The following is a 26,915-nucleotide window of genomic DNA, read 5'->3' as shown; positions in this document are numbered from 1 at the left end:
GAGATGACAAGCATAAAGGGGTCTAGAAAATTCACTGCTTTGCTGCTGATCAAATGGTCTGGTTAATACAAGGTTAAGTGTTGCTGGATGGCGGGCTGTGGGCAGGTCAGAGTAGACTAGAGATTAAAACGTAGAAAGACGACTTTGGACATATTTGGTGGGAACTCTTTCCAGGAACTCAGAGACCTGGTACTACATGGGACTGGAGAGATGCTATTCCAGCTCCCACACACTGGTTCACAACCACCTGGAACTCCAGTTCTAGGGGATCCAATACTTTCCTTTGGCCTCTGTGGGCACCGCACACATGTAGTAAACTTATATACAAAATAGGCACACATTAAAATTTATACATACATACATGCATTAGAAAGTAAATTTTTCTGGTTTTATAACTTTTTGAGGTAGGTACTATCTTAATAGACCTGATCTCTTAGAATATTTTTTAACCTTTTCATATCCACTTGATTATTAAATTTTATTTATTTATTTATTTTTTGGATGACACAATTTGAGTCACCAATGTCCTGTCCCTGGCTTCTAAGTCCTGGAGTCACAGACATGCCTGTCTATTTTAGACCCACTTTAAAACCAAGACTTTGCACCCATGGCAATTCCCAGGAATACGGTCTATATATTGTGATACTCTCCTACATTCTGTATATATTTTTAATATTTTCCATTAAGTCACTTCCCTTCCATGGTCATGTACTTTGCTAATAAAATGTAAACTTTTGACACAATACTCAAGGCCTTTAGAATCACACATTAGCCTTCCTTCTTCAAATCTAACCTCTTGCTGTTAACTGTTGCATAGCCTGTAATCCTAAACATTTGGTTATTATTTGGGGGAATTTGGCAGTGCTTTAGAATACCTTCGTGTCTGACATAATTATGATGATCTGTGATGTGCTTATTCCTGGGTCTATGCGCTTTCTTGGGAGGTAGGAGCAGTGGCTATTGGATACATTACAGACATTAAGATTAGAGGAGGGAGAGATGTGTCTAGGTGAGTCATTCTATCAGCTCTCATAGGCTTGAACTTGGCCTACCACTCCCATTACATCCTTCATTGCATTATGCCCCTAAGAGTGAGTCTTCCTCACTAAATGCAACCCCATGAAGAAGAATGGTACCCATTCCCATTAGAGAGCATCATTGGCGGTCTCACCTTCACATAGTCATATTCACAAAGATAGGAGGATTCCAAGTTGAAGTGCATGAAGTAAAGCTTGATCCGAAACCCCTCCGGGACAGTGATATTCCAGGTCACCTCCGAGTCACTTGGATAGGAATCTGGATAGCCAGGGGATTGGATCTGACCAAACATTTCATTTAGCTCCACCGTATGGGCTGAAACCTCTGACAGGGCGAGGCACAGAGCATGGTAGAGAAGGAGCCGCCGGAAAGACAGGAACCTGGAAGACAGACACGAAGGAAGTTTCGCTCACCTCCATGATTGCAGATTTCCAACATTGAGCTAGATGTCTGCTGCTCTTTTCTCCTCCGGGCCTTGCTAACCTGGTCAGCAGGATGTTTGGAGAAAGTAACTAGACGGTTTCTAAGGTTGCTTTTAGCTTTGATAATTTGAAAAGTTGATATGGGTAGTTTTGTTTTCTGGAAAGTAGCATGTTTGGGATGCTGAAACATGCTGTCTTACCTACTCTGGAAAGCAAAACTATTGCAATTAGGTGATAACTGTTATTACTTCTTCAGCTGTACCTCACTTAGGAACCATAAATTCTCTATGTAGCTTTAACACTATAATTAATGATTTCAGTACTGGGATAAAGCTCAAACTCAGTGGTGGAATCTACAGACATTGAAGATACTTTACTTAATATTCTGGGAAGAAAAAGTTGTTTACTACAAAACCAGTAAATACATCTAAAACCTTGGATAAAGACAGAAGGAAGAAAATACGTCTTGGGGAGCTGTTTTGATTGTTTTATAGCAATCAAAAGTTTATAATTCATTTCTGGAGAAATAAAATATAATGGACTGCTAAGAGAGTTGTAGCGGGGTGGGGAGTAAAGGGTGGGGGGAGGGACAAGGGAAACAGCATCAAACACGGATGACGCAATTCAGAATAACTAAGGCTGGTCATAGTCCTAAGGGTCAGGGCACTGACCGTTACACAGCAAGCACTTTCCCAGCAAGACTCAAGGACCTTGAACTCAAACGTGTCAAACACTATCCCTTAGCTTCTCTTCTAACAGGTTCCTGTGATTATTTTTGATATTCTTAGTTCCTGTGGGTGAGTGTGCGCGCGTGTGTGTGGAGGCCAGAGATCAACCGCAAGTGTTGTTCCTCAGGAGCCACCCACTTTGTGTTTCCTGAGACAGCATCTCACTGGGATTAGCAGCTCACTGATGGCTTGAGGCGGGCTAGCCAATGAGCCTCAAGCATCCCCCCATCTTTGCGTCCCCAAGTCTGAAATTAGCAGGTAGTGTTCTTGCCTGTCTCATTGTGTGGGTTCTGGGGATGGAACTCAGGTCCTCATATTTGCATGGTAAGCACTCTGGACTCTGGCATCCCTCCAGCTCCAGCTCTGAGTTTCTTTACTGCTGTGGCTGCCTGCCAGTTCTCTAGCCTGATGCACTATGCGACAGTCACCAAGGCCCTATTCATTCTGCTTCCTATGCTTCTGAACCCCATCTCTTCTGTCTCCAGTCAATTACGTCATTTAAACTGCTACCATGATCTAAGTGCTCTTTCTGTCCCTTCCCTCCTGGCTAAGTCTTCTACTCAAGTTGCTTTCCTAACACAGATGTAACCCTGCTGCCTGGGCGTGGCACCTGCTCCTGAGGTGGCTGACCTTTTGCAATTCTATGCTGATCTTCCTGTTCAAGACCACTTGTGATTGTTCCCACACCTCGGACTCACTATACACATGCTTTACCCATCCCCAACATTTACTTCTAGTTTTTAGTGTTTTCCCCTAGTTTCGAATGTCCCTCCATCCCTCCAGCTTCCACGGCCTCTGTTGGAGCAGCTAGCATACTGTTCTGCTTCTAACACAGCCTCTGAGGTTGGATGTTCCTGGGTACAAATCCCAGTTCCTCCATTGTAAAAACCTGGGTAACCTGCTCCCCTGTGCTTTGGTCCCTTCATACATAGATGGGGTTATAATTCCGAATTTGTAGGGCTCCCATCACCATCAACATTGATGCATGTGAAGTATTTAGGAAGGTGTCTGGCGTATAAGAGATGCCAATGAACAAGTAAAAGCAGGGCCACAGAAGCAGAGTCTTAAATAACCTAGAAAGGCAAAGCTAGGAAACTCTGCCAAGCATTTGGATTAACTGTTATATCTTTGTTAATCAGGAAGTCAATTCTGTGCCAAGACCTCCTTCCTCTGTGCTTGGATGTAGGGACGCATATGTATACTTATGATTTTTTCAGCATGCAAACAGTGAACAAGTACATGTCCAGATCCTCTAGCTGTTTCTATGTGATAGATAACAGGCAAGGTAAACAGATATATGTAGAAAGGTCTAGAAGGGTTAGTGTGACTCTCTGTAGAAGGAGAATGCAAGTGTGTTCATTCTGTGTGAGTGGAATTTTAGAGTGAGGGCCTCAGAGCTGGCTCAGTGGCTCAGCGCATTTGCTGCTCTTGCAGAAGGCCTGGGTTCAGTTCTAAGCTCCTACACCAGATGGCTCTCAGGTATTTGTAATTCATGTTCGGGGGAGCGGAGGGTATGCTCTCTGGCCTCTATGAGTACCTGCATGCACTGGACGCGTACAGACAAGTAGGTAGGCAGTCATACCCATCAATACAAATTTAACAAGAAAGTCCATCGATCATATATTGCTTTCACCCACAAAGAAAATAACACCACTTTAAAATTTTCCCCACAGCACCTTCAGTTGCGACATATGGGAAAGCAGTGGGAAAGCAACAGGTTTTAATCCAGGGGCCAAGGTCAATATTGTTCTACAGCGATTTGTAAAGGAAGGGCTTTGGAGACAGAGACAGGAGAAGGCACAGGTCCAAGTTACGTAGTGAATTTATAGGAAAAGGGAATTCAGGGTCTAACGTTCAGGGCCCAGGTACCCCATTTCTGAATGTGGAAATGTGCTTTTGTTACCAGGGCTGAGAGTGCCCAGCAAGGAAGGATGGATTGAACTAGGCCTTGACTTTATTCTCCTACCCAGGCTGGGGACATCTCCTCCATTTGTTTCCTCATCTCATACACGGTGATCATAATGACTTCCCACATGACTGTGCTGCTCAGGCGCGTCAGAATGAGCTTTAAGCATCCAGCCCTAGGCCCAGGTTTGTTCTGACGGCCACCATGCCACATACTCAGAGGTCTGAGCGCTGGCTCGCTCGGAAGCCCAACTCCCCTGCAACAGTGACAACTGAATTACACAAGGCTTAAAGGTCAGCTTTCACACGCAGAAGAGAAGGCCTCCTCAGGTCAGGCCTGCTGAGGCTGGTGGCTCACTGACCCCTCAGCCCAGGCCGCAGGGCTGTGTGTGGCAGACTGCCGGTGATTGTGCACACACGAGGAGCCTGTGGAGTGTCCTGTTCTTTGCAGCTCGAGACAGACTTAGATGCATGAAGTAGATATCTCCATTCATGTGAGAGGCTGAAACATATGTTTGCTTGCTTGCCTTAGGGGCTGCGAATCCAAGGGTGTACCCCGCAGTATTCGCTTCCAGTTGCAATCCTGTTTTGGCTTCTTCTGCACCAGGCACCGGCTGTACAAGTCCTGACACCTGTTATCTGTCCTCCAGCTGATCAGAAACAGTTGCGCTACATTTGTTTGAAATGTGAAAAGTGGTAGAGAGAGTTGGGATTTCACAGTCTCTGTGGTAAGAGCAGGCCATCAGAGACACAGAAAGAAGCTGTGTGAGTCAGATCGTGGAGTGAGTGACACACCCTAGCTTCCCCGCATTTCAATGTACACCCCACCAACGCTCCATTTTTAAGATTTGGAGTTGGAAGAGTCTACAGAGCTCCCTTACCCACCAGCCTCACTTGACAGACGATGAAAAGTATATCCTAAGAGATGGTACACCATGCCAAATACCATATGGTGAATTAACTCCAACAGAAGAAAAGAATAACAAAAGCCCAGAGAACAAATTGGGTCCATGCCCATATCATGCCCAGGCATCTGGCCAAAGCAATTAATCCTGTGAAAAATAATTTTAAAAAACCCATAGCTTTATGTGGAAAGTTAAAAAATACTAATGTTTGAACCCCTCCCCTGTGTTCGAAGCTCTGTTCTGTCGCCTGGGGCCTGGCATTCCTCGAGTACCATGGACCATTGTAATGTGCAGCTGGGATTGAGAGCCTCATAGCATATATCAGGAAAATGGTTGGAGCCCAAAGACACAAGAATGAGTCCAGGCCTTTTCCAGATCTTCAGCGTGGTCCTGGACAAGTTGCTTAACTGTTTCTATCTCATGTACCCATCAATCCTTATGTCACCCCAAACCCGAAGCCAAGATGAAGCAATGCTCATGAAAGTGTCTTGCAAACTCTGAAGTGCCCTGCGCCTGTGTGTCCCGACCCCTTAGAGACAGCCAGCAGAACCCTTTCCTAGAACTTCTTTTTGATAGTCAATAATTGAATTCAACCCAGTCATAGTTACTGAATTTCTACTAGGAAAGGGACATTTTATTAGGCGCTGGTCACGTGACAATGAAGACCTTCTACAAAGATGAAGAAAGACATTGATTACATCCCTTGGAAGGGGAAGTGGACATTTTAATAAGTAGCTATGCCAAAGATGGTAAGAAATTCGGTCACAGATGAGAACAAAGGAAGAGATGCCAAGTCTGAGGGATGGAGAGCAGACACGAGAACACAGTGTTGAGTCTGCCAGTCAGTTCTAGGTGGGGAATACCTGGGAGGGTTGTCTGTGATTGAAGCCTAAGCACATACAAAGGTGCGCTTCGGACCGGCTGAGGCCAGGTAAGGCCGATTATCATTCTACATACAAAGGAAGAAAAGCCATTATTTCAGAAGAAGGGAAAAATGAAAATTTCTGGCAGGTATAAGAACAAAACAGAAAGACAACTTAAGATCAGAATAATGGCATTAACTTTTAGAGAGTTATCTCTTCCTCCAAGCCTTAGGTAAATGGAACTCAAAGTTACACAGCTTGAAGCCTATTATTGGTCCCGGACTGAGCAAAGTTACCAGGTGACTGAAGAAAAGAAAAAAAACAGAAGCTTTCCTGATTTAAAGAAAATGAATGGGGAAATAGGTGTGTCCCTACTTAACACATCTACAGAGTGTTTTTTTCTTGCTCTTTTTGAGTGTTTCTAGCAGCCTTGACACTTACACGCGAGAAAAATAATTAAGACAGTTGGGGTTTCAGACTCGGAAAAAGCTTGTAAGAAATGCCTGGTGAAGAGCACGAAGTAACACAAGAAACAGGAAAGGTTGAAGAGCTTCAAGCCCATTAGAATTTAAAGTGGAAGGTTTCGGAAACCCACATGCTGCTTAAAAAAACTGTGGTGTCTCTTTAAGAGCCATTTGGTGCATTTCCTAGCCTGATTCATGTCACCAGCTGCCTCGGATTTCAGTGAGAAATGCAGAATTTATAGGGAACTGTAAAATGGGGACAGGTTTCTAGTTTTCTAAATTGAGGTTTAACTGGCAAACTTCTGAAGGCTCAAGAAACCACAAGCGAGGCTGTGGGGAACTGTTTTCTTTTCCGGTCAGGAAAAAAAAATATAAACATACAAACACATTATCTAACCCTCAAAGTGTTGGGAGAAAGAAATCACTACTCTTTGCCGAGTAGCAACGGGAAGAATCAGCCTTGTGGGCAGGAGGAGGAGGGTCACATTGGCCAGTAGGCAGCACCCTGTGCTGGCAGAGAGAGAAATCTGAGCCTCAGCCGCGCCAGGAGCTGGCTTTGCCCAAACTATCTGGTTTCAAGTTGCGAGTCTCCCGAATCCCTGGGAAGGTGCCCCAGGGACAGGACTCCCTTTGCAGGGCCCCGAGGATTGATGAGAATCCCCCCCATCCCCAGCCACCCAGAGGATAAGCAGGTGAGTCTGCCTAGAGGCAAGGTCAGATCCAGCACTGCTCTATACTTGGTCTTGAAGAAGAAACCCGGTGTCTTCCCCTGATCCGGCACTCACCTCATTTTCCTGCCTTGTGTGCTCCCGGCTTTGGTCCCTTCTGCCCGACTTGTCTGTGAGCTCTTCCCAGTCCCCGGTGTGGTGTCAGCGATGCCTTATCTTTGTTCTGAGGTCCCTGTGTGTCTCTGGAATTGGCTGGCATTCTCCATTCAGGTCACGCCTTCTCCTGCCTGCAACAGATCCCCTCTCCCCCTCTCCCTCTGGCTTCCCCTCTCTCCTCTCTCTGAGTGAGCTTGTGTACACTCAGAGGGACCTGACAGACTGTTTCCTTGGAAGATCTGTTAGCCAGTCCCCTCCTTGGGAGGGACTGCAGCCCTTGAGAGGAAAAAAAAACTGAGAGACTTAGAGGTGTGTGTGTGTGTGTGTGTGTGTGTGTGTGTGTGAGAGAGAGAGAGAGAGAGAGAGAGAGAGAGAGACAGAGAGACAGAGAGACAGAGAGAGACACAGAGACAGAGAGACAGACACAGACATAGACACAGACACAGAGACAGACACACAGAGAGAATTGTGCGCGTGCGTGCTTGTGTGTGTGTGTGTGTGTGTGTGCATACACACACACACACACACAGAGAAAGAGAGAGAGATTAATTTCTCTTCAGCCTCTCTTGCCTCATGGCTATAACTGTTCTACTTTAGGACCCCAGCAAAAGAACAATTAAACAGAAACAGCCAACTAAAAAGGCAATTCTAGGAGATTATAAGAAAGAATGCAGATCCCAAGCCTCAGCCTGTCTGTGGGCATCCACAGGTTTTTTTTTTTTTTTTTTTTCTGAAAACCTCATGGTTGGCCCTGACTGTGAGTGAGCACCCGTTTGTGCAGTTGGCTACTTACTCTCCCCACTTGAAAGGCTGCCACGTGGTGCTGTTTAGCCAAAAGCATGCAGAGATTTAACTTACCCAGTTGGGGAAAAGGCTTCAGCAAAGTCAGAGAGCCAGGTGACCCACACATCTAGAAAGACCTGTGCCTGTGTGCTGTCAGTGCCCCATGGAGAAATGGTACAGTGGATCTATGCTGAGCGGAGTAATAAGAGACCCCTCTTCATAAAGATAACACCACATGTAACCCTCTCCACAATTAACCCCTACTATAACTCCCACCACAGAATAACCTCTGCACACTGGCTTCTCTGTGTGACAGAGCATCCTCCACAGTAATAACCTCAACACACAAAGATTGCAGCCAGCACTGAAGAGAGTGTGAAGGGGGTGGGCTGGCTCACCGAGCATTATTTCAGTGCCAGGCACAAACGCTATCTCAATGACTTTGAGAAACTTCTGAGCGTTCTTTGTGATGGGTCTTTCCCAGGTGGGGGAATGTCATCTTAGCAAGATTATATGACTAGTCAAGGCATCCAGAATCCCACTGCCACTCCTGAAGTCATTGCCACTTCAAGCCAGCTGCTAGAACGGCCGCTGTGTGCTAACCCTGGTCCCACTCGTTCCTTCCAGCCCCTTGTTCAGGTCAGTCGTAGTTTTATAACTCCATTTTCCATTAACAAAAGTGACCAGAGGAGGTGGTCATACGCCCAGGAAGGGAGAAAGAAACCCATCTCTCATGGGTTCTGTGACACCATGTCTCAGAGCACGTGGCGCTTGCAAACCACATACATCCACTAGCAGAAAAACTTGGTTCTGAACCATTTCAAGCGCTTTAGACACCGATCTAGACTGTAGCCGTAATCTGTGTTTTCTAACCAACCTGGCTGTGTACAGTATTGTTTCAGACTCCATCTCCTTGTTCACTGAATGGAAACTGTAATGGGGCACAAGTGAGAATTTGAGGGTGAGCTACTTTGCAGTTATGCAGGAAGCCGCTTGCCACCTGAATCAAGGTGGCAAACACATTCTCCACCCTGAGATAGGTCTCCTGGATGTATTTTTTGGAGGATCAAAAGACTTGACATTTTCTGTAATTCTTGCCTGGCTTTCCTCCAAGCTCTCCATTTTAGCTCTCCTGAGTGCCAGCCTTGTGTGATTGGCATGATTCTGAGGCTCTGGCTGATAATGCAGTGTAAGCGTGTGTGATGAGGAGGGAGGTTTGAACCTAGGCATTGCCTGAGAGAAATGTTCTCTGTTTCAGGGAGGACAAGAAAGAAAACCCTGTAAAATCTCCATTAAGCAGACTGTCAGGCTCTTTAGACATCAAATAACTCTCACAAAACAACATTTTAATGATTTAAGTGTAAATGAATCAGAAACACATGGGCTGCATTTCTTTTGGAATACACAAGGGTTTTCAAACCAAAGGAGAAAGAACTTGGCAAGATGCACACAGTGTACAGTGGCCTTGCCCGGGGAAGGAGTCCCGCAATTCTCCCTGCAGCTGAGCCCACCCTCCCTGGAGTTAGCATACATTTAGAAAAGGCCTTCACTCTAGATCTGGACACAGAGGGAAGAGTTTGAGAGGGAAAGCTATAAGCTGCCCCTTGTAAAGTGTCACAGAGAGCAATTAGACCTCTAGAAATAGCTTCTTGCCCTAGCTTTTTAAAGACTCCCAACGATCAATGGGAGAGACTTGAAGGACATTCTGAGGGAACATTCTGTCAATTCTCAGTGGATCTGGTATATGCCTTCCTCGGGCGTCAGCCAAGGCTCAGTTGGAGCTGCTGGAATGCACACAGTCACCGAGGTGCAGTGGAGGCTCTGGGTGTGACTCCTGCAGCTGCCCTCTGGCTTGCAGTGTGTTTTTGATGAAGTCTCCCTGAGGTGTCCCCATCAGATCCAGGTGTGAGACGACGGCAGGCCATGCTGCTCTGGGGTTTGGAGCACTGGGCTCCTGGTCTATAGTCCCGGCTGTTGCAGTTTCAGGCAAGTCACTTAGTTTCTTAGGGAGGTATCAGTTCATTGTGTGAGCACACCAAACGTGATGTGGGCTTGAGAGATGCACGGATGGGAGGCTGCTTGTCTGCACTGAGTCGGGAGGCCAGAGGAGCTCAATGGTGTCACTTGCTTCCTCTTTGGTTCTTACTGTGTTGTCATTCATTATTAAGAATCCTATCATGGATATTAAGAAAAATAATGCTTGGAAAGATTCAATTAGTCTCTTTAAAAGTTTGACAAAAAGTGGCTTAAAAGGGACACAAGGAACCAATAGTTCTTAGTTCTAAGCAAAGAAATGGGGACAACAGGGGTGAGCTCAGAGCCCTAGCCCTCACATTACACTCAGGAAGCCATATCAGAAAGGCAGCTTCTGTGAGAATGAGTCCTACCCTGGAACACTGGGGGTTTACATTTTCTACTAAAGTATTTATTTTGTAGCGTCTGAGTGAAAGTTTCTGGAACTCTACGAATGTGTCAGAAAATGTAAAGAATTTGGTTAGTGGGTTGTTCTTTTGTAGGGCAGGGGGTCAAAGCCTGAAACTCAGGCTTCTTCCTGAATGCCCAATACATGAATAAAGAACTTGAGGCAATTCAGAACTACAGATGTGGTGGAGTGCAACCATAATCCATGTTCCCAAAAGAGAGGCAAGAAGACAGCAAATTCAAGGCTAATCTAGGCTACACAGTGATACCCAGATCAAAAACCCAAGCAAAACAAAAATTAAATGTTAGGTCGGTCAGCACCTTGACCAGGAGTATGACTGATACCATTAACTTCAGATCTTCCTGGTCATCACAGTAATGTGGAAAATTAAAAGAATGCTTATGCTTCATCCAGGGAGACTAAACTTCACTTCAGTGTGGTTGCTGAATCCGAAATTGTGAAACCCTGCCTGGCACAATTGCACCATTTTTAATGCATACAACATAAAACATTATTATAAGTGGGGTTATTTTTCCTGATTCCTTTCTCAGCACATATAGGAAAGGTACTGATTTTTATGTTGATTTTGTATCCTGCTACTTTGCTGTGTTTATCAGTTTTAAGGGTTTTCTGACAAAGAACTTAGGGTCTCTCACATATAATAGACATTGTTTGCTTATACATATGTTAAGAATAAACATTCCTCAACAAGAAATTCCAGGAAAACTAGGTACCCTCGTGTAGGAGAATGGATCTAGATTCTCATCTCGCATACAGTACAAAAATCAATTGAAAATATGTCAAAAAAAAACCCACCTTCATGTAAGACCTACAATTCTGATTCTGTTAGAGAAAAGCATGGGAAAGATGTGTCAAGATTTAGATACAGGGAAAGACTTTCTGAAAAGGCCTCCAGCAGCTCAGAAAATAAAATCAGGAATTGACACATTATTTTGTGAAATTGAAAGGCATTTACACAGCAAAGGACATAATGCAGGAAGACAACAGAGAGAACATGAGGAAATCTTTGCCAGCTACTTGTCTAACAGAAGTTTAATTCCTAGACTACATGAGTAACTAAAAACCCTAAATGCTCTAAAGTCAAACATCCCAAATAACCAATAAAATGAACAGATAGTTTACAAACAGCCAAAGAACAAGAACAAAAATATTCAGCATCCTTAGCCATCAAGGGAATTTATATTAAAATGTCATTGAGGCCCTTTCTGTCAGTGGCTTACCTCAGTCAGAATGGCCATCATCATAAAAAAGGTTAAACACTTTCAATAATTGCACTACAGTACAAAATTTTATATATTTATGATATACAATGTAATTTAACTAGATATATGGAATGAATAGACTCAACAAACTAACATATATATCTTCTGGTAGAATACCTGACAGATAAAAATTGATTCATGATTTTATGAGAAACATGGAAGGTGGTGTTCTGTCATTGAGGGAACTTGCAAGGTGACTTGTAACACTGCTACACATAAATAAGGGGGCCTACCTCTAAACTTGAAGATTCACCCTCAAGTTCTCTTCTTTCAAATATGGAAGCTGTGATGGATGTGGTCTTGGCCTCAGAGAACTTGTTGTCCTGGACAGAGCAATATATTTCTCAGCACTGCTTTGCCTGCAACTTTTAATTGGCTTGCATTCTTCTCTTCATGAAGTTGCATGTTTTGTGTATTTTCTGCTCTATCTGTTGCTCTTTTCAATTGTACACCTGAAGAAGAGTGGCGAGCAATAACTATGCCACAGCCTAAAACTGACTATTATTGTACAAATTAGGCTGTGACTTTTGAATCCAGCTTCACTTAAGTTCTCAGAACATGGCCAGGATAAACCCAAATTCTTTGGCACAATGTAGCATGAATGAGCTCTAGCCCAGTTCCCTATTAACCACCTATTTCTCTCTGAAGCTTCCTAAGCCAGAACCCCTCTGTCAGAATTGTTTCTCTCAGAATTCACATCTCCCAAATGCCTATCAGAATGGACCATTAAACTCTGCTTTATAATACTCTAGAGCTCCTTTAGCCTGCAGCTCCATGATCTTCCTGAGTCCTCACAGATCTTTCTGACTCCTCCCAAACCATTTTCAAAGACCAAAGAACCATGTGGTCAGGTGTACCTCAGCAGCAACCCCACTCCTGACACCAACTTCTTCATAAGTCTCTTTCTTGTTGCTGTGACCAAATACCTTACAAGAAGTATTCAATAGAAATACGTTAAAAGATAAAGAGTTTACCTTGACTTACAATTTGAGGGTTACAGCCATTGAGGCAAGAAAGGCATGGCCATAGGAGTTTGAGGTGGCTTATCACATTTTATCTGCAGCCAGGAAGTAAAGAACAAATAGGAAGGGAGCCTGGGCTATGAAACCTTAAAGCCCACCACCATACTTTTTCCTGTGAAGCTTCATCTCCCAGTGTTTCTCAGCCTTCCAAACATTACCAAGACCTGGGACCAAGTGATCAAATTACCTGAGCCTATGGGTACATTTCACTTCCAAATCATACCATTAATGCATTCCAAAGAGAAATTCCACTTTGTCACATTCAATGGTCTCTTTTAAAATGGTTGAATTTAGTTTGTTAGTGTCCTGTTGAGGAGTTGATCCTTATGTTTATCATTAATATTAGGCATATACATTTCTTTTCTCATTGTCTGGCTTTGATCATTAGTAATGCTGGCCCTACAAAATGAGTCTAGATGTTTTCCCTCCTTTTCAACTTTTTGAGAAGAGTTTGAGGAGGATAGATATTAGTGTTTCATGAACCTCTGGCTTTGCTTTTTATTTGTTGGACAGTTTTTAATTATTATTTGAATCTCTTTATATATTAGTGATGTGTATTCAAAGTTTTCATTTCTTGGCATTAATTCTTGGTAGATTACCTATTTATTTTATGTTGTTTAATTGATGGTATAAATTTTTCATAGTAGTATCTTATGATCCTTTGTGTTTTTATAGCACCAGAAATGTTCTGTCATCCATACTTTTATTTATTTAAAGGTTTTTGCCCCTGGATGGATATTTATGATTTGTTCACTTGTCTTTTTAGAAAGATAAATCTTAGGGTTTTTTTTTTAACTTGAATCATCTTTCTATTTCAATTATTCTTCTTTAGTATTTATCATTTATTTTCTTCTGATAACTTTGAAATTAGCTTATTATTGTCATTTTTGTTGCTCTTGTTTGTTTCCTTGATGTCTATTATTAAATTGTTTGTGTTTCTTTTACTTTCCTATTTGTTTGGTTCTGAGTTTTTGTTTGTTTATTTTGTTTGCTTGTGATAGAGTTTCCCTATTCAGCACAGATTGGCTTCTGACTTTTGAGCCTCCTACTTAAGTTTTTTGGGAGTTCTGGAATATGAACATTTATTGCTTCAAAGTTTCACCTTATGATTGTCTTTGTTGATTTTCATAGCTTTGGGTGTGATTTGATTTCATTTTTACTTTTTAAGGCCTTTTAAAAACTTCTCCTTTGCTCTTTCCTTCATTAGCTGACTGAATTCTTCATTGTTTAATTTCCACATGCTTTTGAATTTTTAAGTTACTTCTGTTATTAAATTATAGTTTCATACTATTGTGTTTGAAAGATGCCTGCTCTAATACCTTTTTTTCTTTTGAAAATATTTCTTTTATTTTTATTTCTTTGTGTATGAGTGCAGGTGTATGTATGTATGTATGTATGTATGTATGTATGTATGTATATAAAGGGCTCTGTATGTACATGTGTGTAGGTGCCATTGGAAGCCAGAAGAAGCCATCCGGTCTACTGAGGCTGGAGCTACAGGTAGTGGTGTGTTTCCCAATGTGGCTTCTGGGATGGAACTCCAGTTCTCTACAAAATCAGTAAGTTTTCTTTATTGCTGAGCCATTCATTCAGTCTCCCAAGGTCCTTCTTAAAAAAAAAAATTGTCTCCTTTATGTTCTGTAGTATCATGGAGAAGACAACAGCTTCATTTGAGTAAAATGCATATTTTGTTCCTTTGTGAAATATTTTATGTCTGCCTGGCCTAGTTGGATGATGATATTATTCAAGTCATTCATTTATTATTTCTCCTTCTGTTGGGGTGATCTCCCCATTGTTGGAAAGGAGACGCTGAAATTACCTAGTATTGTGGTACTTCAGTCTATTTCTCTATTTTTTTTTTATCCTACTGTGTGGATATTATTTTATATCAGCCTAATGTTTAAGGGTTGAAGTCAAACTATTATAAGTTGTTGAGTATCCATATTTCAACTTGATTTTGCATTTCTCTTTGAGGTTGGGCCATAATTCCAAAACACGCAGTTTTGAATACAATAATCCTGAATATTGGAATCCCCAAAAGTCAAAATTCTCAAAATATGACTTAAAATTTGAGAGATTCACATTTTAAAAGAAGATTTGAGAAACACACAAAACCTTATTGAAATAGGCGACAAGGAAAGATGTAGTCTTACAAGCTTCTTGCTCAAGTACTCTGATGAAAGTATCAATGCATAATGCTTACCAACAGTGAAATCACAGTCACGGAGAAAACAGCTTAGAAGTGAAATGTGTGAACACAGATCACTACGGCTGGTAACTGTGCTCACCAGGTTGTGACTGGACTTCTACGAAGTCCTAACGGATAACCTAAATCAGGAGGTGTTGAAAACAGTGATTCTTGGTCACAAGGCCAGGCCCCCAGTGTGCAGAATGTGGAAGTCAACCTGGTGAAGGAAAAGGGGGGATGGAGAGGAAGGCGCCCAGGTTCCTGTGACTCCTTGAAGAGTCCTGATCTGCATTGGATCCAAGATGGTTCGCAGAACATGGGTGAGCCAGCAAAACAGAATCAAGGCCAGGGTGGTGGCTGCTTCCCCCCCCCCATCTTCATGGAAGTCCAAATAGGTGACAAAGCTGAGCACGCCCCACCCCTGCCCTTCTGAGTTACATCAGGCAGGGCTTTTATTGGGGCTGGTGAGATCTGATTGGCAGAGGATTTAGGGGCTTAAGATTGGCTCAAACACTGTACATATGCTTATGTGCTGGGCAATAAACTCAGATCTGCACCCTGATGCTTGTCTCTAGAGTCTGGTTTTCCAGGATTAGTCATGCAACTAAGTTGCCTTTCATCCCCCATCTTTGGTCCTGTTTCCACACTCTGATGCATACTTAGACAATGAATACAGCAGAGATAGCAAGTGAGTGCCATTCAAACCCTTGCTCAGGTCAAGGAACAGAGTAGAGATTTACAGCCTTGAAGGCTAAAGAAGCTGGTGGTTGGGGCAAGATGCCTTTGCACTGACAATAGTAATGGATAACCATCTGCAACCTTCAAGACCATTGGAACCAGTTAGGGCCTCAGTCCAGAAATGAGGGTTTTCTGTGTTCTCTGCCAACTCTCTAGTGTCTCAGAACTACAGCTCCTCCCACCTCCATGTAGCATTGTGTTGAGGTCTGCAGCATCTCTAGTGTATCTCTTGGTTTTGGCATGAGGTTCCAACTTCTTTTGGGTAATGTTTGGAATATCAACCACATTTTGGACGTGTGAATGAGCCCACACAACTTCACTTGGCTTGTTGGCACTTGCACAAAATTGTCTCCTTCTTTCACAAAATCGCCTGGAACCAATAAAAGGCAGCTCAGTCTCTGAAATAAATTCATGGTTGTTCACCACCGAATGTGAACTCAGACAAGATGTGATCGCCAGAAATTTTATGGTTCACAAATGCAGATATACAAAAAGGGCCTTTATTTGTTTATTGAAGAGATCTCAATGTTTTTATAAACATGCAGAATTCTTACACACAAAGCCAACTTTGTGATCATGTATTTTTATGTAGTTAAATCATTCTCTCTTCCCCACAAAAAAAGGCATGAAATGAATCAGAACTCTTTAGAAGTCTTTACAATTTATAGTCTCCATATTAGAAAAAAATGGACAGATAAAATGCACAGCACAAAGAATTGTAGAAAATGCTGCTCATTGCAAATAGTAGGAGAAACTATGAAGTAAGATAAAGAACTAAGAAGAAATATATAATGAAAAGTACAGTTGTAACTTTTCGGCACTTCAATGAGATGGTACCACTACCCACAGCCACAAGTCAGTAGTCCTACACCACTGCACACACACTGATGACTGCTCTTTAAGGCTATGGCTGTCCTCAAAGAACATATTCATTCTCGTCCTACAAGGCTGCTCTACTTGATATTTCTCTGTGAACTGATATCCACCAATGTGTACATCCCCTATGTAATTTTTCCATTGTTGGGGCCACCTTTTGTTGTTTTGGGCACACAGAGATATCCTTCCCTATTTACTCATATACAGACCTCAGATTTTGTGGAAACAATACTGGTGACCAAGCAACACCATTGCGTAAGTGCCTTCTTGCCCTATCCTGCACATAATTACTTTCAAACTGGCCAGTAACTCTGCTGGCTTCTTGTAAATGTGGTTTGGATTCATTAAGAGCTCCTGGATTTTCATCAGCTGGAAGGAATGTCAATGCAAACAAATGGCGCATTTCGACATTAAAATTTTGTCATTATTCTATCATGTGGCCAATCCACTCGTCGAAAACTTCTACCAAACTGGGTTGAATGGAAAAAACCAAACCCGACTGGTAACACATTGAAATTCACCTTTAGAATCTTTGCGCGTGTGTCATTATAACCAGGGAATCAGATGAAATTCATTTTTTCATTCAAAGTTTGGAAAATATTTAAATAGCCATCCAGGAACCATCATTTTCCTTTTGAAAACAGAAATGAATGGTTAGGATTTATGATTTCCCTGGTGGGGCACACATTGTATGTATCTGACTTAAACACAGTGGGAGCAATTTTGAAAGTAAAGCATGCAACAGTTTGTGTTATATTCAGTGGTTACTGTAAGAAGTCTGTCTCTTTCAACAGCCAAATCATTAGCCAACACTATACTCACTAATCAATCTGCTTTGTAACATGGGAGGAAACTCCAATTAACAAATGTCTTTGAGTCAAATGAGTGCTACTCCCTGACAAAGGGAGTGACACCAAGTATGTAAGGGGTGCAGACAATACACGATTGAATAATTTGCTAGAACCAAAGAAAGCATCAGTTCTTCACCAGAACTCAGCTCTCTATTCCTTTTACATAGAACTTTTGTTTTTCATGGGAATGACATTTTCAGGTTTCAGACTTTCAGAACATTAGCATTTGAAACATTAAATATTTTACTATGATGACCTGGGATTTTTAATCTTTAAGAGAGGTTTGGGTCTCAGGATTTCAAGATCTGAGAGGCTATAAAATTCAGAGTCTTTTCTTTTGGTATGTTGGTAGGTCCCAGTTTACTTTATCAGTGAGTTTCATATTTTCAGTTTTCATATTGCTATTTACTTTCATTTCATTGCAGCTCTAAGAATTCCATTTGTCATTTCTTGCACGTTAGAGGCATTTCTTGTGAGTCACGCAGAATGGTCATAAACTTACCCACATTTTGTTAGTCTGTGACTGTCTTTTATGTCTTTATCCCTGTCTTATTAATTTCTATAGGATAGTTTTTACTGGGTATAGAATTCTTAGTTGGCTTTTGGGAGGAGGTATTGTTTTTGTTTTTGTCATTTGGCTTTTAGTACTTTGAATGTATGATCCCATTGCCTCTTTTAAAATTTTAGCTGATAAACTAAGATTCTTGTATAGATCTCTCTCTCTCTCTCTCTTTTTTTTTTGGTTTCAAGATGCCATCTTCTCTCTTTTTACAATTTGTTCTGAGTCTCATTATCATGATATCATTATTTGACTTTTTTTCTTTTCTTAGAGATATTTAAGCTTCAAGAATCTGGTTGTAGATATCTCTCACACAATGTAGAAATTTTTATCTATTCTTTTCTCAATTTAATTGTTTTTAAACTTAAAATATAACTACAGTGCCTTTTTCTCCTTCTCCTCTCTTCCAAAACCTCCCACAATTCATGTATCTGTTTACTTAATGTCAACTTATAGATACATTATGATTTTTCACTTTTCATTTTTGGTTTCTCTAATTGCATAATTACACTTGAAATTGTTTGACTATTAGAAAAATGTTACTGCTCTTTTTCCTGACTGGTTTCTGACTCATCTTCACTGGTTTTGTTCTGTATCTTTCAGTTGTGTGGTTATGTTCTTCATGTAGGATTTCTATAGTTCTTTTCTATGATTTCATTTTTAAAATTTATTTAACTTCTTGCTGTGTACCATTTCCCTGATTTCAGCTGTTTTTAGCATCTTGCTTGACTGGCTTTTTACTATCCCCATAGCTCTGAGTTGGTGTCTGTGCATTTCTGAAGTTAAAACCTCTTTTCTTCTTTGAACACTGGTTTCAGGAGCTAAAGGTCCTTTCCTTTTTGCTCCTTTTTGGGTTGAGTGGAACTGAGTCACATAGCTGTTGTTAAATTTGCAGTTGCATCTGTAGGTTTCAATGCTTCTGGATAAGACACACTGCCTATGTATGGTTACCAAAATCTTAGAATTGCGGGGTTATGATCAAGGAGCTTCCTGTTCTCTCACTTGCCAACACAGACATTTATCTTTAAGATGAATAATACCATGACTAGATTTTATGTGTCACAATATTCCTTTATTCCCATCTGTTCTATCCTCTGTCTGCTCTGCTCTGGTTTTTCTTTTTCCTGACTTTTAGATTAAGTTAAGTTAGAAATAGCATATCCATTGCCATGTCTTTCTATCTATAGCTGCAATTGGTTTGTTATTTCAAGGTTCATTTTATGGTTTAACTTATCACATAGCTTCTTTCTGTGTATTATAAGAAACTTTTAATAATTTCCATTTTCTTGCTCCACATCTCTATATTACTGTTGTCATTAACTCTCAAGTATGCAGCATGATTCCACATCCCACTAGTTTTATTTAAGTAAGGAGCCATCCATATATTTAAAAACAGAAATAATGATGAAGACATTCTTAGATATTTAACTATATAGTTCCTATTTTAGGTGCTTTTTGTATGCCTCATATTTCCTAAGATATTATATTTCTTTGTCTGAATCACTCTCTTTGATATTTATTTTAATATGGGCTTGCTGGTAGGCATGCTTTTTTAAATTTTATATATAAAGAAATCCTTGCTTTACTCTTCTTTTTAAAATATTTTTACTAAAAGCAAAATTGTTTTTTTAAAGATATTTTTACTAAAAGCAAAAGATACTGTGTAATTTTGAGGACTAGAAAAGACTTAATTAAATAACAGCTTACATATGTTAAACTGTAAGTAGTATTTGTACTTTAGAGACCAAGGCTGAAAGTTGCTTAGACTGGCCTTGAACTCAAACTGCTTTAAATTCCCCAGGGCTAGAATAGTAGGCATTAGCCACAGTGCCTCACCCAGAATACTAGTGTCAGAAAGGAACTTTGGTAGCCTGTGATCACATACAGCTTCCCCAAAATATACTTGGAATGAAATTTTTTAAAGTTCTACTATGTAGGGTATGGAGAGCTCAACATCAGAAAGACACAAAGTGCTTGTGACTTCCTACAATGTCAGAGTTTGTTGGATAACAATAAATTCACAAACCTGGCAGTTTCAAAAGCTGAATTTGCCTGATAATCTCACTTTCCTTGGTAATTTGGTTTAGCAAATGCATTTTAAAAAATTCAATCTTAGTTACTACTATACATCTCATATGACATATCACATAGTAAATCTCCCTCTGTCTGTCTGTCTGTCTATATACACACACACATGCACACACGCGCACACACACACACACACACACACACACACACACGCACACACGCACACACGCACACACGCACACACGCACACACGTACACACGCACATGCACATGTGAGAGAGACAGAGACAGAGACAGACAGATAGAGAGACAGAGAGACAGACAGAGACAGAGAGAGAAGTAGATATAGCTATCTATATGGGTTATAGACTGGACACAAAGGATCAAAGTGGCCACAGTGTTTTTCAAGTGGTTTCAGGAGTTGATATACGTGTAAATAGAGTCTGTCTTGATAAGTTATGCGATCCAATCCCTCTGCAGAAAAGAAGCTGCAGCTAAGCAGTCAGGCTGTGGATCACAGGTTAAGAGCAATGAAGCCTAGACTATTCCTTCTAAGAGTTTCAAGTGCAGGTCTAGGTTTCAGCATGGAAGGGGCAGGGTGATGGGTGGAGATCTTGATGGGCAAACAGGAAGACAGACAGACAGGAATTGAGTAGGTTGTGTCAATATTATGAACCAAGCAGAGCTGAATGCCCAAGGACAGTACAGAGTTCTCTGCCTGCTGTCATTAGGAGTACACACCAGGTGTCAGATGACAGGCTGATGGGGCCATTGCCACTGTAGTGGTGACCCTCCACTTTTTTATGGGGTCTAGGGGAGGAAGTGATACCCTTTCCTTGGTCTAGTGTTCCTGATAAGTTCTTATATTTGATTTCTCTGATATGATTTTAATCATCACACATGTAGCCCCTGCAGTCTCAATTTACCCAAATAAATTTGAAGAGTACTTTCATATTTACCATTACAAATAGTGTCATGTCATGACTAAGTCAGTAATAAGATGGAGCAGAGGCTTGCAATGAGGTCTTGTCTTTGGTCCTCTCTGTGCTGCTATGAGGGTTTACAGATGGGTCACCTCCTGAGCATTAGTGCCTTTCTCTGTGTATGATGATAACAGGAACTTCACAAGCAACCCTTCAGTTCTGCCTGCTCATCTGTGGAGGGATCACTCCTGAACACTATCTAGGTCACTTTGTGGTTTGTCATCTCCCCAGTACCCCTGTTGGACTCCTTCTTCCTCAGCCTCTCTAGCTACAAATATCTGCTTTGAAGTTTCAGAACCATCTTGCATTTGTTTTCTCTTAAAGTTGTCTATCTCTGTCCATCTTTGCTATGGTCAATTATATTTTGGCCTTGCACCTTCTGTCAAGCTGTTAAAGGATGTACCTGTAATTATCTTGTTTCTGGACCTCACGAGGAGATGTTCGCAATGTTTCACATATTCTACAGTTCTTCACAGCTTGTAAACTGTCATGCCACTAAAAGAATGTCTGCATGAATACTATTGGGGAAGCAATGGTGTGCACACCTTAGAAAGACCCCCTTGGACCCAGATAAAGATCATTACTAAGAAGTTCTAAACAGGTTTACTTGATTCTCACTTTTACTGGCTTTAGATATTTAAGGCCGTTGTTCATATCACTGGGCCCTATGCTCTCCTGCCCCAGCAGTAAAACAGCAGCCTAAAGCTGTTTAGAAGTGTTAGGAACATCCTTAAGCATTCTCCACAAAGCCAATATCTCTTCACAATATATCCTGAACGCCTCAAGAACATTCTGTGACTGGTAGCCTGTATCTTCATGTTGGCCTCCACATCAGGGCTTAGCAGTGGATGGCATTCATGATAAAATGTCTCCAAGAATGAACCGTGTCTCTGCTACTGTTGTGGTTGAAATCTTCACTGTGAAATCTGGATCCTTCTGAGGGTCTGAACTGTCTTCTTTCTAGACCCTCACTTCCTAATATAGCGACTCTCTCCTTCTTAATGCTGTGACCATTTATGTTGATGTGTGACCCTATCATGTTGCAGTGACCCTCAAACTATAACATTATTTTTATTGCTACTTCATAACTTTAGTTTTGCTACTGTTATGAATTATAATGTTAATATCTGTATTCTGATGGTCTTAGATGATGACCCCTGTCAGAGGACCACTTCACCCCAAAAGGGGTTGCAATCCTCAGGTTGCTTTAGTAAGACCCCTTTGGACCCAGGTAAAGATCATTACTGAAATGTTCTTAGTAGGTTTGCATGATTCTCATGCTCTAATACATCTACTAGTCCCACTAACCATTCTTTTAAATACTTAATGGGATGTAATTATTGATAAGAGTCAGAGACCTGGGCCTGAGGCCCAACGTATCTAGTTGGGAATCTAGAGTCTAGCATTTCTTAGATGCTTGGTCTTAAGGAATAGTCTTTCCCTCCCTGAACCTCACCTTTTACATCACTGACTGTGAGCTTTACATGAGCTGGATGAGGAAACCCTGTCACTGAATGCAGGCCCTGACTTAGCCCATAAATATTGCTATTACACTACTTTCTATCCTGTCACAATGAAATGTATGTGGCTTTTCACAAGTCCCATTTTGTCTTTAAACTATACTGTTTTCCATATAAATGGATTATGACACAATTCAGTTCTAATACTTGATAATAATTCAAAGGACAAACTATAATTTAGACTTGGGACTCATAATAAAAATCTGTATAGGTTTTCATATTCTGATGCTCCAGAAATATCTTCCAACCTTTGACAGGTGACTGCAAGGTGCCTATTGGTCCTCCTGTCTCTTCTGCCAGAAGCCCTGGGACTAACTAGCTGAAGATATCTTCTTTAGAACTGTGACAAGAGACTCAGGATCCCGACCCCTTCTGTTGTTTAGTAGGTGCTTTGACTTATTAAAACGTGTGTGCTTTGGATCCCTAGGGATTGCCAGGCGGTCTGTAGGGCTCCTCCCAATTCTGATACAATCTCCGCCAATACATGCTTATGTGAGACGAGAGATGCAGGGGAAAGCTGACAGAAAGCTCCTTTCTCAGATGCCCTGTGGACATCACTTGTTGTAGGGCAGAGACCCGGGCCTGAAGAGTGGTCGCAGCCCTTGTCCTTCAGAATAATAAGAGCATTTTATGTAGCTTGCCTAGGTTTGTTTCTTAAATGTGTAACAAGGGAGTTCGATTACTCCTCAGCCTACCATTTGGCGCCATATAAAGGATAGTGTCTTATAAGTGTTACAGGATTCTACACAAACTGTAATCAAAACTTTTATACCAAATACTGAAAAAACAATTACACCAAAATAACTTTTATACACCAACTTAGAGTTTGGAACAGATATTATTTATAAAGTAGGGTTTGTTACTGAGTATGTTTTGCTCTTCAATTAAATTTCTTTTAACTCAGGCTCCATGGTACAATGGCTCCAGAATTAGTAATAATAAAACATTAGTTACACTGGTGGGTAATGGCTTTATTTAAAATAAGATGAAGTGTTAACTCAGTGTCTCCCAGGACTAAGTAAATGTCTTTAAGCAGCTATCCAGAGGCCGCAGCCATTACTAGTACTCATTAGATTGATGGCTGAGATACATAGAACAATTTATGTTCTGTGTAGGAGTTTCCCCTTGTTGTTATGTTTGAGTCTCACAGTTCCTCTGGGGATCTTTGCTATAGCTCCTTTTACTGGCAGAGGGACTGAGAATCAAAGACGTTTGTTTGCTTTAAATCCCAGCACTCACAGGAAATAACAAAGCCCGGGAGGCTATGAAGCAACCCAGGGCTCAGGGCAAGGGTCTACTGCCGGACCATATGCTGTGGGAGCTCCACCCCTGCGCACAGTCAGCACAGATGAATCAGAGTCAGGCTGACTTCATGGAGATAGGCTATGCAAAGTGTTCAGCATGGGATTAGACACTGACACATAATGAACTTGGGCATTCTTCATCTTCCACTTCATTTTCCATTGGAGCTCTTGGGTGTTGACAAACACGGCCACAGGCAGCTTACAATTTACGCATTTCTCCAAACCACCCAGGAACACGCTCCTCATAACCCAGCCTGAAACTGACTACATTGCCACTTCTCTCCCATCGTGTGTGCCCTGGGTGTTGGGAACTTTTCTCCACTCTCCCTTCCCCTCCCTTCTGGCCTGGGAACCAACTTGTACTTGTCCTGTGGGCTCAGGCAGACTCTACCATCTGAGAAGTTGTCAGGAACACAAATTCACTTGTCTTCCACACTAGCCTACAGAATAAGAGCACACACGTGGAGGAGCAGGCACTTTGTGCACTTGGGAGTTCTGTGGGCGATTCTGATGTGTGCTCAGATTTGAAATTCATGATTTTTAAAGAAGGACTGTGAATGAAAGCAGAGAGCCTGAGTCGTCCACTCTGATCCTTGCCGGGCACTGTGCTGACCCTTCGGGCTCTTCTCAGAGGTTCTATGCTGGCCCTAGAGACCAGAGCCTGGGGCTGGATGTTCTTAACTAGCTAATGCTTGCTTTGTGGGGCAAACGAGGCATCCAGTCTGCTATTTGCAGAGGGCTAACCATGGGCTGTGCACTCAGCACCCACCGTTTCATTTCATTTCTAGTTTAACATTCTCGGAAAGAGATTTTATCTGTATAGTTCGAGACACCTGGAGATGTGCTTTGGGAAAGTTGAAGAATAGAGGAAGTGGCGCTGATGCAGGACCTTGGAGGACACGGACTCTTCATAAAGTAGGGGGAGAGCCCACTTACTGAATCGTTATGCTGTGGGGCAAACTAAGGACTAGAATGAAAAAAAGCCTTGCCCAAGGTCATGCAGAGAGCCAGTGTCTACCAATGCCTAATGACACGCTCTGCTTATACCTTATTGATAAACAATTGCTTGCACTGTAAAACTGTTTTGAATTTTGTATGTCAAGATAAATTTTAATTTATAGAAGAGGTGCAATAATAGCATTCTCTGACTTTCCTTCCTGCCTTTTCTTCCTTACCATTGTTAAGACCATAGGGGAGATGCTCTAATTCTGCATTCTGAGTAATTGTGGACTTATGCTCAGTTATAAGAAATATTATAGACACTCCCTGTGTAGCCTTAGGGTTATTTTGCCTAACAGGAATATCTTATGCAGAATTTATATGGTTGTTTAAGCATTTTCTTTATTTCCCTCTCTCTTTCTTTTTATATTCAGGATCAACCCCCTTTCCTGCTCATTCATTCTGCTCTCCTCTGAAGAGACACTTGGACCTTTCTGCAAGAATTTCTAAGCCGCCATGGTTCTGCCAGCCATTGTACAAGTAGAAGGAGGTGGGAAACTCATATACACAGACTTGTAGGAACTGGAAAACCTGAGATTGTCCTTGTGAGGGATTCAGAGCCCTGAGCCAATACCTAGTGCTGGAAACTCATCCTGTACACTGCTGAGCCAGCCGAGCATTAGAATGTTCTTTGTGCTTCCTTGTTTGAAGCTGTGTTCCTCCTCTCAGAATGTGTTCACTTCAGCAACTAAGGACATGGATGAATGAATGAGCTCCAGGCAGATGTGTGCCACAGAGACAGTCTTCATTAAAAGAGCCACTTTGATCCCTGATAGGGATATCCAGGGCTGGCCAGTCAGAAACAAAGCCACGGAGTCCGTGCCTCGCAGAGAGAGAAAGAGACCCTAAAAGATAACAGGGATGGAGTATGCCCAAGTGAGTCTCTGGAACTGGCACAATGGTAACTTGCAATGGTAAGTTTTGTGAGTCCTGGGGCCTTGAGGTAATCTGTCTCACAGCTCTGACTTACTGTATTCCTGAGGAGCTGAGAGAAATCCAATTCATGTGTTGCTGGGCAATTTACTTGATTTTCAGCAAAGCGCCACAGGTGTGTATGATCCACTGGGTGTTGATGCTAATGCTTTCTCTGTTCCATTGGGAGTCCCGTCCACGATTGGCAAGCCAGCTGGTCCATTACTGGACAATGAGCAAGAGCAAAGGGCACAGTGTCCGAGGGTGGTGTCTGTCAGAGCACTACAGAGTTCAGTGAGAAGTGGGAGAGGTCACAAGCTACCAGCTCTGCCGTGCCAGCTGGCAGGACCAGGACGAGGTAGAAACAGCTTGGGGCTGCAGAGGAGATGCAGGGCTTCTGGTGCAGAGGAAAATGGGGGTCACCAGGTGAACACCAGGCTTATTTCTTATTCAGCTTTGGGAAGTCAACCTTCTCCCCAGGACCTCGGCCACCTCTTCTGCAGAGTGCCTTACTGGAATCCATGATCTCTGAGGACCCAAATAAACTATTAACTTATTTTAATGAGACTTTAGTAGTGTCTCATTATGAATATTATTTGGCACTGTCTAAATAAAAGTTTTTCCAAGAAATATGTTTCACTCTCGTGCTCAATGAGAAATATATTACATAGTAATCTGGTATGGTGCATTCCGAGTGACTGAAAGGAAATTTCCATGGATCAACAGTTTCCCTTTCTATAGAACAGGCCAGTAAAACATTGGCTTCCCTACAAAGGCTGCAAGGCTTTGCTGGGGGAAGAACAGTCTACAGAAGCTGTAATGGAAGAATTATAAGCCCACAAATAACAAATCTGGAGACTTCAGTGCTTGGAGTGATAGGCAGAATTTGTTAAAAAATGGATCGCACCTGAAAAGAAGATCTAAATATAATGAATGGATTGCACATACTTGTAGAACAGGGCCAGTCGTCCAGAGCATTATTTTAAGTGAAAAAGCTAAACATCAAAGGCAAATGTTTTATGGTTTCATTTATATGAAACTTCTACAAAAGCAAAACAATAGAGAGACAGGAAGCAGACCAGAGACTTGCTGGGGTAAAGGAATGTGCAAAGGAGAAGGGGGTGCTGTGTGGGGTAAGGAGAGAGAGCTCTGAAACTCGTGATGGCTGCCCATCTGCATAAACTTAGAAAAGCCAGCACACTGTACACTGGATAAACACAGGATGGAAAGGTTGAGGCTATGGGAGGCATGGGGACTGACAAAACTAAGCCCGACGTGGAGATGATGGACAATTCTGT

The 26,915-nt window shown here is 41.9% G+C and overlaps 1 protein-coding gene and 1 long non-coding RNA gene across 3 annotated transcripts in view; one reads left to right on the top strand and one right to left on the bottom strand.

Moving 5' to 3' along the window:
• Masp1 (MBL associated serine protease 1) overlaps positions 1–7,893 on the bottom strand; it is a 69,549-nt gene extending 61,656 nt beyond the window's left edge. The window contains exons 1-2 of one of the 2 annotated variants that reach the window (XM_052158739.1): positions 7,111–7,893; positions 1,172–1,418 (exon numbers count right to left, since the gene is read on the bottom strand). In XM_052158739.1, coding sequence (XP_052014699.1) covers positions 1,172–1,418; positions 7,111–7,115 — 252 coding nt within the window. In that variant the 5' untranslated portion in view covers positions 7,116–7,893. The remainder of the gene's footprint in view (positions 1–1,171; positions 1,419–7,110) is intronic. The other variant, XM_052158738.1, reaches the window with a different exon arrangement.
• LOC127666039 (uncharacterized) lies at positions 6,865–26,209 on the top strand. The gene is made up of 4 exons (XR_007973534.1): positions 6,865–7,017; positions 14,107–14,218; positions 25,080–25,619; positions 26,072–26,209. It is a non-coding gene; the product is annotated as an uncharacterized LOC127666039 (long non-coding RNA).
• The last annotated feature ends 706 nt before the right edge of the window (positions 26,210–26,915 follow it).

This window comes from Apodemus sylvaticus, chromosome 15, assembly GCF_947179515.1.
Source record: "Apodemus sylvaticus chromosome 15, mApoSyl1.1, whole genome shotgun sequence".
Lineage (NCBI taxonomy): Eukaryota > Metazoa > Chordata > Mammalia > Rodentia > Muridae > Apodemus > Apodemus sylvaticus.
The sequence above is the reverse complement of the archived record's forward strand: the minus strand, read 5'-3'. Positions and strand labels throughout refer to the sequence as shown.